This window comes from Dasypus novemcinctus, chromosome 4 (assembly GCF_030445035.2).
Source record: "Dasypus novemcinctus isolate mDasNov1 chromosome 4, mDasNov1.1.hap2, whole genome shotgun sequence".
Taxonomy (NCBI): domain Eukaryota; kingdom Metazoa; phylum Chordata; class Mammalia; order Cingulata; family Dasypodidae; genus Dasypus; species Dasypus novemcinctus.
In genome coordinates this window covers 88,738,884-88,753,663 of record NC_080676.1, presented here as the reverse complement: position 1 = coordinate 88,753,663, position 14,780 = coordinate 88,738,884, and the positions used below count along the sequence as shown (strand labels likewise).

The window sequence follows — 14,780 nt, the reverse complement described above, 5'->3', positions numbered from 1 at the left end:
CCTTTGCACTATTTGTCAAAGAATGTTGTGTGCAGAGAGATTCAAGTGAGTTAAGTACTGGACGTGAGATGACAAAGAGACAGTAAATGTAAGCTCTCATATGGTTGGAAAACAAGAGAAGGGGTTAAAGTTTGAGGAAACCATAGCATCAAATTTTTAAATATGGAAGGCAAATAGGCAAGTTTATATATTCATTCTTAGAAAAGGATTTGTAGAGCAGGAAAGATTGAACAAAAGTGACAGAGTATAATTGAGGAGCAAATCCTCTGGTGATACAGAAGGGGAGAAGAATTAGAGTATAGATAGGGTGTTTCATCTTGATCCACAGAAGAGAAAGTCAGGAAAGCTGGATGGGACTGGAGATAAAAGCAGAGTTAGAGATAAGAAATAAGAAATGATATGAGCCTAAAGTTTACCTGAAATGGATAATAGAAAGTAAAGAACAGATGTGAGGGTCTTTAAGAGGAGTAATTAACAAAAATATTATTTTTAATAATTATAATAATCATAATAGATAATACATATAGACATAAATAAAATTGTTACTATTTATTATAAATAAAATAGAGCTAATATTTATTCTGCACCAACCATGTGTTAGGCACTTTAAGTGCTTTACTTATTTTATTTAATTAACACAATCGCCCTAAGAAGTAGATTCCATTAATCCCCATTTAACAGATGAAGAAGCCATGGGACAAAGAAATTAAATACTGATCACGGTCATACAGTGGGTGAAAAAGAAGCTGTATTATGCCAAAGACTTTGCTCCTAATCACAAACAATTCTGCTGATAGTTATCTGAAGACATGTTCCTCATCTTTTATCCTTGTATCCCCAAATTCAAGCATGTAGAGGACATTCAATGAATGTTTGGTTCACTAATCTAAAAGAAACAGACACTTACTTGGATGCAGTTCTAAGGTCAGAGTCTTGTTGCCCGTCACATGGGAGACAGAGCAGGTCACGGGAGACACATTGCTGCCCTCCCAGTGGCATGTGCTCAGGACAGTCACTGTGCCATTTTCCCAAGATTCTTCCTCAGGGACACAGACCCCCTCTGGGGTCCAGGAGATCTGTGCAGCCGGCTTCCCTGCATCTGCCTTGCACACTGCAGTTCTATTCTCCCTTCGAAACAGGGTCACCTCTGGGGGCACTGCAGGATGTAAGGGGAAAATACCGCAATCTTAGCACAAGAAAGAATGGAGACATTTGTTTCAGTCCCAAATCTGGTTATTGGAAATGACTCAATATATGTGCTCCTTACCCAACATGTAGAGGTGAGAGCCACGATGGAAATTTGCATCAGGTGTTACCAACTCACACAGGTAATATCCATCATCAGTGATGGCCACTGGGTCAATCTGAAGTTCAGGCTTCTGGTCAGGTCTGGAGGCCCAACTTCTTCTCTCACTATTGCAGTTGTTTCCCGTGGTCTCATTTCTATCTTTCCTGTAAGCTATAGAGCAGGGAGGCTTGTCTCTGGGCATTATTTTCCACGTTATTATTATCAGGTCTGTATATGCAACAGGAGGACAAGAGAGTACAACCTTTGTATTCACCAGTATAGGCAGTGAAGTGTTATCTAGACACATAGAAAAAGAAAAGAGGAAAAAGGATTCAGAAAAGACTCCATATGCTAAAATCATCCACAGCACACTGCAAGACTTTACACTAGAACATGGCTTCTCTGGTGGCCTTATTCCTGAAATATTAGACTTAGGAGGAAAAATTAAACATTCACAAAATGTATATACTGTATTAAGCCCATTCAAGAGATTAACCAAATTTCTTCTGTATTATATATTAATAGCATAACAATATTATATGCATGACAATTTAGAGAAAAAGTCTTTTGAAATTAATTCAGGAGTTTTGGTTCTATAAAACAAAGTGAGAAAACAAAATTCTAACTTAAATTTTCTGGTCATAGAGACTATTAGGTTTATAAAACTCATGCTGTCCAGGAATGAAATGGAATAAGTAATGATGTGCTTGTCTCCTTCTAAGTTTGATGAGACAGAAAACACCACAAAAGAATATAACGTTAAAACTACATACCTATTCCTAAGTGTGGTACTTCAGACAAATATAAATGTGCAAAAAAAAGGTGGCGTTTTCAATACAAATAATTAAGATAGCATTGAAGTTGTGCACTTTGGAAATTTTCTTAAGTTTTTTATTTACTTGGAGAATCATAATCAGTGAAATGAACTGATCTTAAAGTATTCTCTAATTTCATCAGTGGCATTATCCCATAAAAATGATGATGCCTAGTGGTAAGAGATGATTAGAACTACTACTAGTTAAAAAATAGTATAGTATATAGTAAACTCAAAACACTGAAAAACAAAAATTGTTTTCCTTTGGAAGCTTTCTGTAAAAAGAATTTTATTGCATATGTGTAATATCAAATATGCCTTTGGATGAGTTCCCCTTCTCTTCTCCTTGGTCACAGGCAAATTTCCAGACAGTGGAGTTATGAACTTTGCTCACAGATTTTTTTCCATAAATTCAACTTAATTGCCAGGATTAAATATAAAAGTTGACCTATTTTGTCCAATTTTAAAGTAAAAATTAAGCCCTACAACCTACAAGCAACTTCCAACACAGGGCACACTTTCCCATAAACCCACATGGTCTATGACTGATAAGGGTTTACTGTGAACTGATTAGTTCAACTCAGTCTCTGTTATAGCTCATCTGTAACAGAGGAGAGGGTCAGTGATTACCTCACTTTAACAGGAGCAAAAGCAAATCTGGAGAGGGGGGCAAATTTTATGCAGACTAAACTTGGATTTGCTCAACTTAGCATTTCATATCTTTTCTCTCCTCTTTCAGTGTCCATCGCCTTCTTTTGTGATACTCAAGATCGCACATTTCACAGCTGGATAAAGATCACATAACTAGATAAAGGAAGGGGTAGGATTTCAAGGCCCATCTGAGAGGCAGTCACACCCATGCTCTTCCCACCTCCAAGTGACATCTCCTTGCAGAGGGAACTGCAACTTGGCAAAGGCTTGGAAACAAGTAAGAACATGGCTTGTGTGAGGAGCAGATCGGGGTTGGGAGATTCAGGGCCCCTTATACCACAGCACTCGGGTGACCATATTCTTCAACTGGCCACATGGCTGGCTAAGACATGGCCACCAGCTAATTTCAAAACTCCACCCCCTCAGTGATGGACACTAGATTACCTTCTGTGGGAAGTCTTGAACTGCTCTGCATCATCTGCTTTCCAGCCTCTAATGAACTAACTGCTGAATCTAGAAAATATTCAGAGAAGATTAAATGAAACCAAATTTTACATACTCAAATGGAGCAGAAACCATGGTTTCTCCATAAAAATATATTTAAAATGATAGAAAGCCAGATAACTATAACCACAGTTAAATAAAAATGTTTACAATACAGAAATTAAAGATTATTCCATCATTAGGGCAAAAATGTGTTGACACTTTGAAAATGACATTTGTAAGCAATTCATCAAGATTTCCTAGTGGTGAGACCCCTTGTTTTGGCAACTACTTTATACAAGGTAACCCTAACTCCACCTGTTCCCTTTTGGTCCAGGGTGGGCACCTCACATGAGTGGGCCAGTTACAGTCCTCTCTCCAAATGACACTGACAAAAATAATTTGGTCCGGTGATGGGTACCTCACCCAGCTGGAACTAGAGTCCTTTCTCAAGAATTTTGGAACTGGAACTGAGAAAAAGATTCCATCTATACCTCTTTCTCCCCCATTTGTCCTATATCATGAGAGATAAAGGCAGAATGTAGCAGAAGTAGAGAGAGGGGCAGATGTGAGAGTCATTACCTAGTGCAAATTTCCAATTCTAGAGTTCCTAAGAGCCACCTGCATTCCTTCCCTTGAGTTCTATAATGTTTCTTTCAATCAAAAAAAAATTTTTTTTAAGATTTATTTATTTATTTAGTCCCCTCCCCTCCCCTGGTTGTCTGTTCTCTGTGTCTATTTGCTGCGTCTTGTTTCTTTGTCCGCTTCTGTTGTCATCAGCGGCACGGGGAAGTGTGGGCGGCGCCATTCCTGGGCAGGCTGCACTTTCCTTCGGGCTGGGTGGCTCTCCCCACAGGTGCACTCCTTGTGCATGGGGCTCCCCTCCCTGCGTGGCGGGGGACACCCCTGCGTGGCAGGGCACTCCCTGCGCGCATCAGCACCGCGCATGGGCCAGCTCCACAGGGGTCAAGGAGGCCCGGGGTTTGAACCTCGGACCTCCCATGTGGTAGACGGACGCCCCAACCACTGGGGCAAGTCCGCCTCCCTCAATCAAAATTTTTTAAAAAAAGAACTACTTCTTATGATTTAAGGGCCTAACAAGTTCATTCTTTGATACTCCCAAAGATAAGTATTCTATTATAATTTATTCATAATAATATTTTATAAGACTTTTGCTTATAAAAATATAATTCTTGGTCCTGATTCTAATTTTGTACCCAGTTCTACTACATTAAAAATAAATAAGGAAATTCAATGAAGACCTTGGAAATTAATACCAAACAAAGCCTCTGAAATAATTTGACTTTTCTAGGCAGCTAGATTTTATGGGCTCAGGCTGGATGGAAGACAAAGAATGAATTTTAAACATTGCCTTTACTGAAGACTGGGTTTAAGAATCATTCCAAAGACAAACAAGAAGTAAGAGCTGACCTAAGGGGCCTTACTGAAATCAAGCTATGTCTTAGACATCTAAAGCTCTATCACAGTACAAAATATTCTTTAGCCCTTCCAGACCTCTCCCATCCAGCCATACCCAGCATCCCAAGGGTCCAAAAGTCGGCAGATTCTTTCATTGCTGATTTCACCACAAACCAAGACTTGAGTGTTTATAATGGAAAAAAACAATTAGGATATGTGATATTGTTTTAAAAGATGTTGTTGGTTCAGTTTGGGAGCATCAGAGGGAAAACTGAAAGTTTCACTGTGAACTACAGGTGTAAGTAAAGTGGGGTAGGAGCACTGGAACAGATAGAGTAGGGGGCAGCAAATGTTTTGCATAAAAGGTCAGAGAGTAAACATGTAAGATTCTGTGGCTCTACCCAACATGGTTGCTGAAGCAGGAATATAGTCACAGAAGATATGTAAACAAATGAGCATAACTCTGAATAAAACATTTTTTAAAAAAATTTGCACCTGGTCAAGTGTGCCCTGAGCCATAGTTTGCCAACTTTTGATTTAAAGTATAATTCCTTTCATTTATCCCAATTTAAAAAATACATACTTCCATTTGGGTATTCTGTTTTCTTTTACTCACCCTTCTTTGAAAAAAAAAACTTCACTAGCAACTCCAATTTGTCCCTCAAATGAAATAAATTTCCTATTTATTTATTTATTTTTATTTTTAACAATTTACTTTATTTATTTCTCTCCCCTTCCCACCTTCCCCCTCCACTGCCTGCCCCCCCGGATCCATTGTCTGCTCTCTGTGTCAACTCGCTGTGTTGTGTGTTCTTCTGTGTCTACTTGCACCCTTGGTTACAACTGTGGAAAACTGCGTCTCATTTTTTTTGTTATGGCTTCATCTTGCTGCATCAGCTCTACATGTGTGCAGCACCACTCCTGGGTGGGCTGTGCTTTTTTCACGTGGGGCAGCTCTCCTTGCAGGGCACACTCCTTGTGCATGGGGCATCCCCATGCAGGGGCACCCCTATGTAGCACGGCACTCCTTGCACTTGGCAGCACTGCGCATGGGCCAGCTCACGACACAGGTCAGGAGGTCCTGGGTATCGAACCCTGGACCCTCCCATATGGTAGGTGGATGCTCTATCAGTTGAGACACAGCCACTTCTCTAAATTTCCTGTTTAAATGGTAGCTCTTCCTTCCCTCTCTCCTTCCTTCCCTTCCTTACCTCCTTCCCTGCTTCCTTCCTTCTTCCTTTCCCCACTTTTAGTTAAGTGTGGCAAGTAGTGAAGGCACCAGTGGGATTCTGATGAATAAGAAAACTGCAGTGAGCCCTGCCCTGCTCCCAGCCAGGGGAGGGTGCTGAGAAGATGGCAGCCTTGATGGACAAAGGTTACTCCAGCACATGAGTACTTTCATTTAAGGTCATTTCTGCCTGTGCAGTCCTGAATCCTGCTGCTTCTGGAAGAAAGTGCTCACGAAAATAATATTCTCTGACTCCAGGTAGACAAAACCCTCCTCTCATTCCTCACAGCATGTTCCACCTGTCACATGTAGTGCTCCCCCCTCAAAGGTATAGTGGTGTCAATGGAACAGTCAAAGACTTCAGCCTTGATAACTTTAACGGGATACTTAAAGACTTTTGTTTTAACCTTTGGATTTTATTTCATATGTTCTATACATTTGTTACTTTTAGTGACAAAAAAAACAAGTTTCATGCTCTGAATTGTTACGTTATTGCCCAGATCAGGGGTTGTTAACAAGCAGTCCATGAGCTTGAACTGAAATTTAAAAAAAAACGTTCTTGTGGGAAAGTGTTGGTGCAGGTGTGATATATTATATTTATTAAATAAGACACGGTATAGTGTGGACTTAGTAAGGGGTCCATGGTTTTCACCTGACTAGCAAAGGAGTTCATGGAACAAAAAAAAGGTTAAGAACTCCTGGCCTAAATAAATATATCAGGGAAGATTGGTGATTCAGGCTACATTAATTGTTATCATATATTAAGTCAATTTCCCAATACTGTAGGATTCTATTAGAAGAAACTCGTCTTGCATTAAGTCATCTCTTCAATATTGATTTTAATAAAGTCATCAAGAATATTTGGTGTCTGATTTCCCAGTGGGCAGACGTATGGAAGAGGCTTTCTGCTTAATGGAGGCTTTCCAGTGAGTGGGTACCCTTAGAGAAATATACCCCTCAAACTCTCCTACAATCCATCCAAATCAACCTGCTTCCAAAGAATACTCTAAGAGGGTAAAACAGCAAATCATCCCTGCAATATCTCATACCAAAGAGAAAACTCACCAGTTGGAATATATTTTTAAATGTTCAGAAATTATTGTTTATAAAACTGCAAAAAAAAAAAAATGCTTGTTCTCACAAATATTACTGTGGATATTTTAAAATATTGACTAAGTCTTTTTGAACTCATTTTAACTGTAATATATGTGTATTTTAGTTTTATTATCTTTATTGACAGCTAATTGCACTGGAATGCCTATTTCACCACATGTATCATGTTGTCAATGAAAATAATAATGCCCTTCTTGCTCAGTCTTGCTTGAAGCTTTACACCAAAGTGTTCAACAGGCACACAAGGATTCTTAACTTTTCCTGTTTCACGGACCCCTTTGCAAGGCAGGTGAAAACCACATACCTCTTACTAAGCCCACACAATACTATGTATTATTTAACAAATATATCATACCCATGCCAACACATGCTCACAAGTATAATGTTTTTTTAAATTTCAATTCTAGCTCATGGACCCCTTGTTAACAATCCCTGATTTAAAGCATCTGAGCCAGGTTCTATGATTTCTTTCTTTAGTTTTTTTGTATGAAACTGAATTTTCTTTTACATTTAGAGAGATTATAGTTTTACGTTGTTAGCATTAGCGGTCTAATTTAACTTTCATACAATGTACATATATGACTATAAAAAATGTGAATTGTGTTTTTAATCTATACTTACAGTAACACACTAACTTATTTACTCATTGTACTAGTTTGCTATGGCTACCATAACAAAGTGCCACAAACTGGGTAGCTTAAAATAAGAGAAATGTATTGTCTCATGGTTCTGGAGGCTAGAAGTCTGAAATCAAGGTGTAGTAGGGTCATGCTCCTTCTAAAACCTACAGGGGAGACTCCTTCCTTACTTATTCTAGCTTCTGGTGTTTGCTGGCAACCCTTTGTATTCCTTGACTTGTAGACGCACGACTCCACCATCTGCCTCCATCTTCACATTGCCTTCTTCCCAGGGTGTTCTCCTCCTCTATTCCCTTAAAAGAACACTTGTCATTGGATTTCGGGCCAATGTTAATCCATAATGAATTCATTTGAGATCTTTAACTTTATTATATCTGTAAGGACTCTTTTTCCAAATAAGGTTGTATGCACAGATTCTAAGTAGATATATATTTGGGGGGGTTGACCACTACTCACTTTACTACACTCATGTTTGCCCCTACTTACTGCTTACATACTTATTTTACATATTTATTCTGTATTTGACCTGGCATCAAATTATATACCCAGATTTTAAATAATTGAGTGAAATGGGAAAGGATATTTATTGAGTTCAAGTACACATTTTTTTAATTTATTGTAATCACTTTTCCTTGAAGTGCTTAGTACAAAGTATACAACAAAAATAACATTTTAAAAATTAAAGAAAAAAATTAACTGTAATAAAATTGGGGTGACAATAGAGTTGGGTGGGGCTACAGAAAATAAATTACTTATACATGCCAAGACTAGCGTTTTAAAAAAATTATCTGAAATAACCTTTGTTTCAAAATGTGAATGAAAAATTTTCTTTAGGATATGCCATCAGTTTGTTTAGGAATCAAATTCTTTAAACATTTATTAAGTAAACAAATAATTTCAGAATGAAATTTTTACCAAGATTCTTAATCATAAGCAATATTAGTTAGACAATACAGTCTACAATACATATAAAACAATCAAGTTCCTAAAATCTAGAAACTACATGAGCATAAAGCACTCTCCCATTTGAATTATGTTAAAAGAGAAGCATTACCAGAAGTGTAGTTATCTTTGATTTTTTCTTGCATTAATCTGTGACTTGGTGAAACAGGATCTTCCATTCTTGAACTTAGGCATTCTGAGAAGAGGTGTGGGGCAGAGAGCAGAACATGCATTAGTAGATATGACTTCTAGTAAAAACCATCTTTCTTTCACATTCCTCAGACCAATTTTGAATTACAGTGGCCAATGAAAACACAAATTACAACAGTTGAGAAAAAATCTCAGCAAAATTTTGTCCCAAAATAAACTTTTAACCTGACCTGATCTTCCAACCTGTTTTGGTATATTCTACTTTAGATCTCGAGGGCCCCCTACCACCCTCCTGTATTTATATTCAAGTCTAAATATTTCTTCTCCCAGGCTTATATGCATTTAACCTATCTCTAATTATGGAAGAAAGAGTTTTACTATCTTTTACAGACTTTTCAGGCACAAGTGAGTAGGTAGAAGTTTAGTAGTGATGAGCTGATTTAATGCTTTTACGGAACAAAAAAGGATTTTACTAAGCATTACTGAAATCACATCATAAAAATAACTGCCTATTAAGTTCACATTTTGTAAGGCACGCTCTAAGTGAGAATTGCTAACAATCATTTTTGGAGCACCACTTATTGCCATAGTACTCTGACAGGCACAGATACATCATCATAAACAAGACCCTCTTCTCCTATGGAGCTTAAAGTCCAGATGAAGCATCTATGTAACCATTTATAACTTAAATTTTTCAGTGCAATGTTGGAAGTATGCACAATGCCCAGAATTTTCAGAATAGATGATATTTGAGCTGGATCTTAAAAGATGAAGACTTTTCCAGGTGGATAGAAGGAAAAACAGGATTGCTTAAGAAAGAATGCCGTTTGGAAAGCCAGTGCAAAGTGTAAACCAAAATGTAAATTATAAACCTTGCTTAGTAGCAATGCCTCAATATTTTCATCAATTGTAAAAAATGTATCACACTAATGTAAGATGTTATTAATAGGGAAAAATGTGAGTGGGGAAGGGGATTGTATGGGAATCCCTTATATTTTTTATGTAACTTTTCTGTAATCTAAAACTTCTCTAAAAATAAAGTTTATTATTTCAAAATAACATATCAATTTAATGATGTTTCTGTAGAGAAATATAATTTAATGACAAAAACCATTGTAGGGGAGTGGGTGTAGTTCAGTGGTTGAGGGCCTGCTTCCCACATACAAGGTTCCAGGTTCAATCCCCAGGACCACCTAAAAAAAAATTGCAAAAAATTTTAAACCGTCTATAATAGTCATATTATTGGTAGTAGTGTTTGGTACTGTTATTCTCTAAATGTTGTATATGATATGGAATAAAATTAAGTGAGTTATTCTGTAAGTATTAGTCAACTTTTCAGTGTAGGAGAAAGGAGGCTCAGATGTAAACAGATATGTTTAAGCAAAAACCCTGAAGAAAACAGATGTGGCTCAACCAGTTGGATGCCTGCATACTACATGGGAAGCCCTAAGTTCGGGTCCTGTATTTTTTTATTATTATTCTTTATTTTCTTTTAAATGTTACATTCAAAAACCATGAAGTCCCCATATACCACCCACCCCACCCATCACACCCCTCCCATACCAACAACCTCTTCCATCACCGCGGCACATCCACCACACCTGGCAAATACATTCTGGAGCACTGCTGCACCACATGGACAGCCGTCCACATTGTAGTTCACACTCTCCTGCAGTCCACCCAGTGGGCCACAACAGGACATATAACATCCAGTATCCATCTCTGCAGCACCACTGGGTCCTGTATTCAGGTCCTGGTGCCTCCTAAAGAAGATGAGCAGATGCTGCACCCACCACAACAAGGAGACACCTAAATGAGCAGATGCCATAAGCCAGCAGACACCACAGCCTGCAGGGAACTGACCCATGTGCAGTGCTGATGTGCACAAGGACTGCTGTGCCATGCAGGGTTGTCCCCTGCATAGGGGAGCCCCACATGCAAGTGGGGAGCCAAGTGGGAGACCCTGACTACAGTTTCCAGTGCCTCCTGGATAAGGTGAGCAAACAGTGAGCAGAGAGATAAGAGAACCATGGGGGTGGGGCATAAAAAAATAAATCTTTTAAAAAAAATGCATGTAAGTGCATTTCCTTCCCCCACTTCCACCCCCCATGTGGGACATGGCTCCCATGGTTGAGCCTCCCAGGCATTAAGGGATTACTACCAAGCACCAACTAGCAATGCAACTGGAAAAAGATCTTTTTTTTTTTTAAGATTTATTTATTTCTCTCCCCTTCCCCCTCACCCCAGTTGTCTGTTCTCTGAGTCTATTTGCTGTGTCTTCTTTGCCTGCTTCTGTTGTTGTCAGTGGCATGGGAATCTGTGTCTCTTTTTGTTGCGTCATCTTGTTGTGTCAGCTCTGTGTGTGTGCGGCACCATTCCTGGGTAGGTTGCACTTTGTTTCTCACTGGGTGGCTCTCCTTACAGGGCGCATTCCTTGCACGTGGGGCTCCCCTACATGGGGGACACCCCTGCGTGGCAGGGCATTCCTTGCACACATCAGCACTGCGCATGGACCAGCTCCACATGGGTCAAGGAGGCCCAGGGTTTGAACCGCGGACCTCCCGTGTGGTAGACGGATGCCCTAACGACTGGGACAAGTCTGCAGCCGGAAAAAGATCTTGATCAAAAGGGGGAAAAGGTAAAGACAAATGAGTTTATATGAATAAGAGACTTCAAAGTGAGTTGGAAGGTCATTCCAGAGGTTACACTTCTGCATGTTTCAGCAGGAAATCATTGGCTGCCAAAGTAAATACTACCTCAAATAGCAGGGCTCCTGAGGGCTCTGGAGACTTCTAAACACTACAGTTAGTGGAGACAGCTCAGGAGGGTGATGACCCGACAGTGAGCTCTACTTTGGAATTTATGCTCCCCAGTGTGACAGAGTTGGACTCAGTTGTGCATTCCCTACACATGGCTCTTCTGCTCCTTCTATTTGAAACTAAAATCAGTACTAGAGTTGATAGGTATATGTTCAAGAGACTTAAATCTTTGGACTTTCCATGTGCCTGCTGGGCCCTGAATCTCAACAGAGTTGAAACACCTACTCTCCAATTCATTAGACTCATCCAGGACAACTAACAAGGAGATGATGGTGGACAACAATCCCAAGGAACAGAGAGAGTCTGCAACTGCAAGCAAGGTAGTGCCATTCATCTGCCCCCATAGGATCTAAGCCCCCTCTTAATTAGAGGTAGAGTGGGCATTACCATCCCAGAATCCTCAGGATTGGGGAATGAATGAGGGACTAGAATAGACTTTCTGTTATTCTACTATAGACTTATTGTGATTCTAGCAATGGAAGAACTTATATTGTTTATGTGGAGTCAGTGGCCACTGGAGGTTCTGAGGGCAAGGAGAGGGAAAAACAGATGTAATACAGGGACATTTTCAGGACTTGGGAGTTGTTCTGAATGGCATTGTAATAACAGATACAGGCCATTATATATCTTCCCATAACTCACAAAATGGTGCAGGAGTGTAAATTACAATGTAAACTGTAATCCACGCTTAGTGGCAATGCTCCAAGATGTGTTCATTAACTGTAACAAATGTACCACACTAATGAAGGACATTGTTGATGTGGGAAAGTGTGGGAGGGATAGGGTGGAGGGCAGATGGGAATCCCCTATTTATTTCATGTAACATTTATGTAATCAAATTATCTTTTCTTAAAAATTAAAAAGTATATTTAAAAAAAACTAAATTGGAAATCAAATCAATAAGATACCTAGGAAAACTCCAAGTATTTGGAAATTAAACTCATTTCTAAGTAACCTTTTGGAGAAAGAAAATATCCATAATGAAATTAGAAAATATCTTGAACTGGATGATAATGATAATAAATATATAAAAATTTGTGATATGCAGCTAAATCAGTTCTTTAGAGGGAAATTAATAGCTTTAAATGTACAAAGAAGAAATGTCCAAAATCTACTTAACATAGCTAAACACTAAAGAGAAGGAAGAAAGTAATAAAGATAAAGGAGTAATTAAAGTAGAAATCAAACAACACAAAAAACTAAAAAATCAAAAGCTGGTGCTCTGTGTGGTGAGCTGACTTGAGCACAGTGCTGATGTGCTCAAGAACTGCTGTGCCATGCAGGGTTGTCCCTGCATAGGGGAGCCCCACATGCAAGGAATGCTCCTCATAAGGAGAGCTGCCCTGCATGAAAAAGCATAACCTGCCCAGGAGTGGTGCCACAGAGAGCTGATGCAGCAAGATGATGCAATGAAAAGAGGCACAGATTCTCAGTGCCACTGTCAGGAATGCAAGCAGACACAGAAGAACATGCAGTGAATGGACGCAGAGAGCAGACAATGGGAAGGGGGAAGGGGAGAGAAATAAATAAAAATGAATCTTTTAAAAAACAAAAAAAAAAACCTGGTTCTTTGAAAAGTTAATCAAAATTTATAAATTCATAGCTATATTGAACAAGGGAAAAAGACAACAAATCTCTAATATCAGGAATGAAAGTGGACACATTAATATAGTTCCTATGCTCATGAAAGGAATAATAAGAGAATATAATAACAAGTTTATGCTAATAAAATTCAGTTACTTAAATGAAATGGACACATCTTTGAAAGCTCATTTTTTCAGTGCTCATTTGAAAATAGATTTTAAAAAACCTGGAAAGCCTAGTATCTATTAAATAAACTGAATGTTGATAAAAAGCTTTTCCACGAAATTTATTGTACCACCTAATTTACCCAAACATTTAAGGAAGAAGTAATACCATTTCCACACACAAACTCTTTCAGAGAAAAGACAAGGAGAAAACACTTCCCAACTCATTTTATGAGCACAGAATTAACATGACACCAAAACCAGACAAAACATTGCCAATAAGATAAATGCCAGAACAACAACAGTCTTCATGAACAGAAGACACAAAAGTTTTTTTTTAAATGAGCAAATCAAATCTAGCAATATATTAAAAAAGATAACACAACATTATCATGTAGGTTTTAAGCCAGTAATGCAGGTCAGTTTAACATTCAAAGATCATGCAGCAAAATTCACCAAATTAACATAATAAAAGAGAAAAACATATCATTTCAGTAGATGGAGAAAAAGCATTTGATAAAATTCAACATCAGTTCATTATTTTTTCAAAAGTCTCTAGGAATAGAGGAAACTTCCTCAGACTGTTACATAACAACTATAAAAATTCTACATCTATACTCTGGTTTCTCTTCAGACTGCATAAATCTTTCACCTTTTATTAAAGATTTCCATGGAGAGAAACAATTCTAAACAGTCATCAAACAGCTCCCCAAAATGAAAAGCCCAGGACCAGATGGTTTGACAGGTGAGTTCTACCAAGCATTCAGAGATTTAATACTGATCTTACTTAAGCTCTTCCAAAAAATTCAACAAGAAGGAACACTACCAAACACAATCTGTGAAGCCAATATCACCCTAACACTTCTCTAATGAATACAGATGCAAAAATCCTCAATAAATACTTGCTAATTGAATCCAACAACACATTACAAGAATTATCCATCACAATCAAGTGGGTTTTATATCAGGCATGCAAGGCTGGTTCAATGCAAGAAAATCAATCATCATAATACACCACATTAATAAATCAAAGAAGAAAAACCATATGATCTTATCAATAGATGAAGAAAAGGCATTTGACAAAATACAGCATCCTTTCTTGATAAAAATACTACAAAAAATAGGAATTGAGGAAATTTTCTCAATGATAAAGTCCATATAGGAAAAACCTACAGCTAACATTGTACTCAATGGTGAAAAACTAAAAGCTTTCCCATAGAGATTAAGGACAAGACAAGGAAGCCCACTGTTACCACTATTGTTCAATATAGTGCTAGAGGTTCTAGCTAGCACAATCAGGCAAGAAAAAGAAATAAAAGGCATCCAAATTGGAAAGGAAGAATTAAAACTTTCACTATTCACAGATGATATGATTGTATATCTAAAAAAATCCCAAAAAATCTACAACAAAGCTACTAGAGCTAATAAATGATTTCAATAGAGTGTCAGGATGCAAGATCAATACACAAAAATCAGTGGTGTTTCTA

At 38.2% G+C, this 14,780-nt stretch overlaps 1 protein-coding gene and 1 pseudogene across 1 annotated transcript in view; one reads left to right on the top strand and one right to left on the bottom strand.

The window, feature by feature from the left end:
* Positions 1-14,780, bottom strand: part of LOC101435444 (cell surface glycoprotein CD200 receptor 2-like) — a 47,515-nt gene that overhangs the window by 13,793 nt on the left and 18,942 nt on the right. Inside the window, exons 2-5 of the mRNA XM_012518426.3 lie at positions 8,689-8,772; positions 3,198-3,266; positions 1,268-1,585; positions 908-1,156 (exon numbers count right to left, since the gene is read on the bottom strand). Coding sequence (XP_012373880.2) covers positions 908-1,156; positions 1,268-1,585; positions 3,198-3,266; positions 8,689-8,772 — 720 coding nt within the window. The remainder of the gene's footprint in view (positions 1-907; positions 1,157-1,267; positions 1,586-3,197; positions 3,267-8,688; positions 8,773-14,780) is intronic.
* LOC111759733 (U5 spliceosomal RNA) lies at positions 13,908-13,998 on the top strand (annotated as a pseudogene).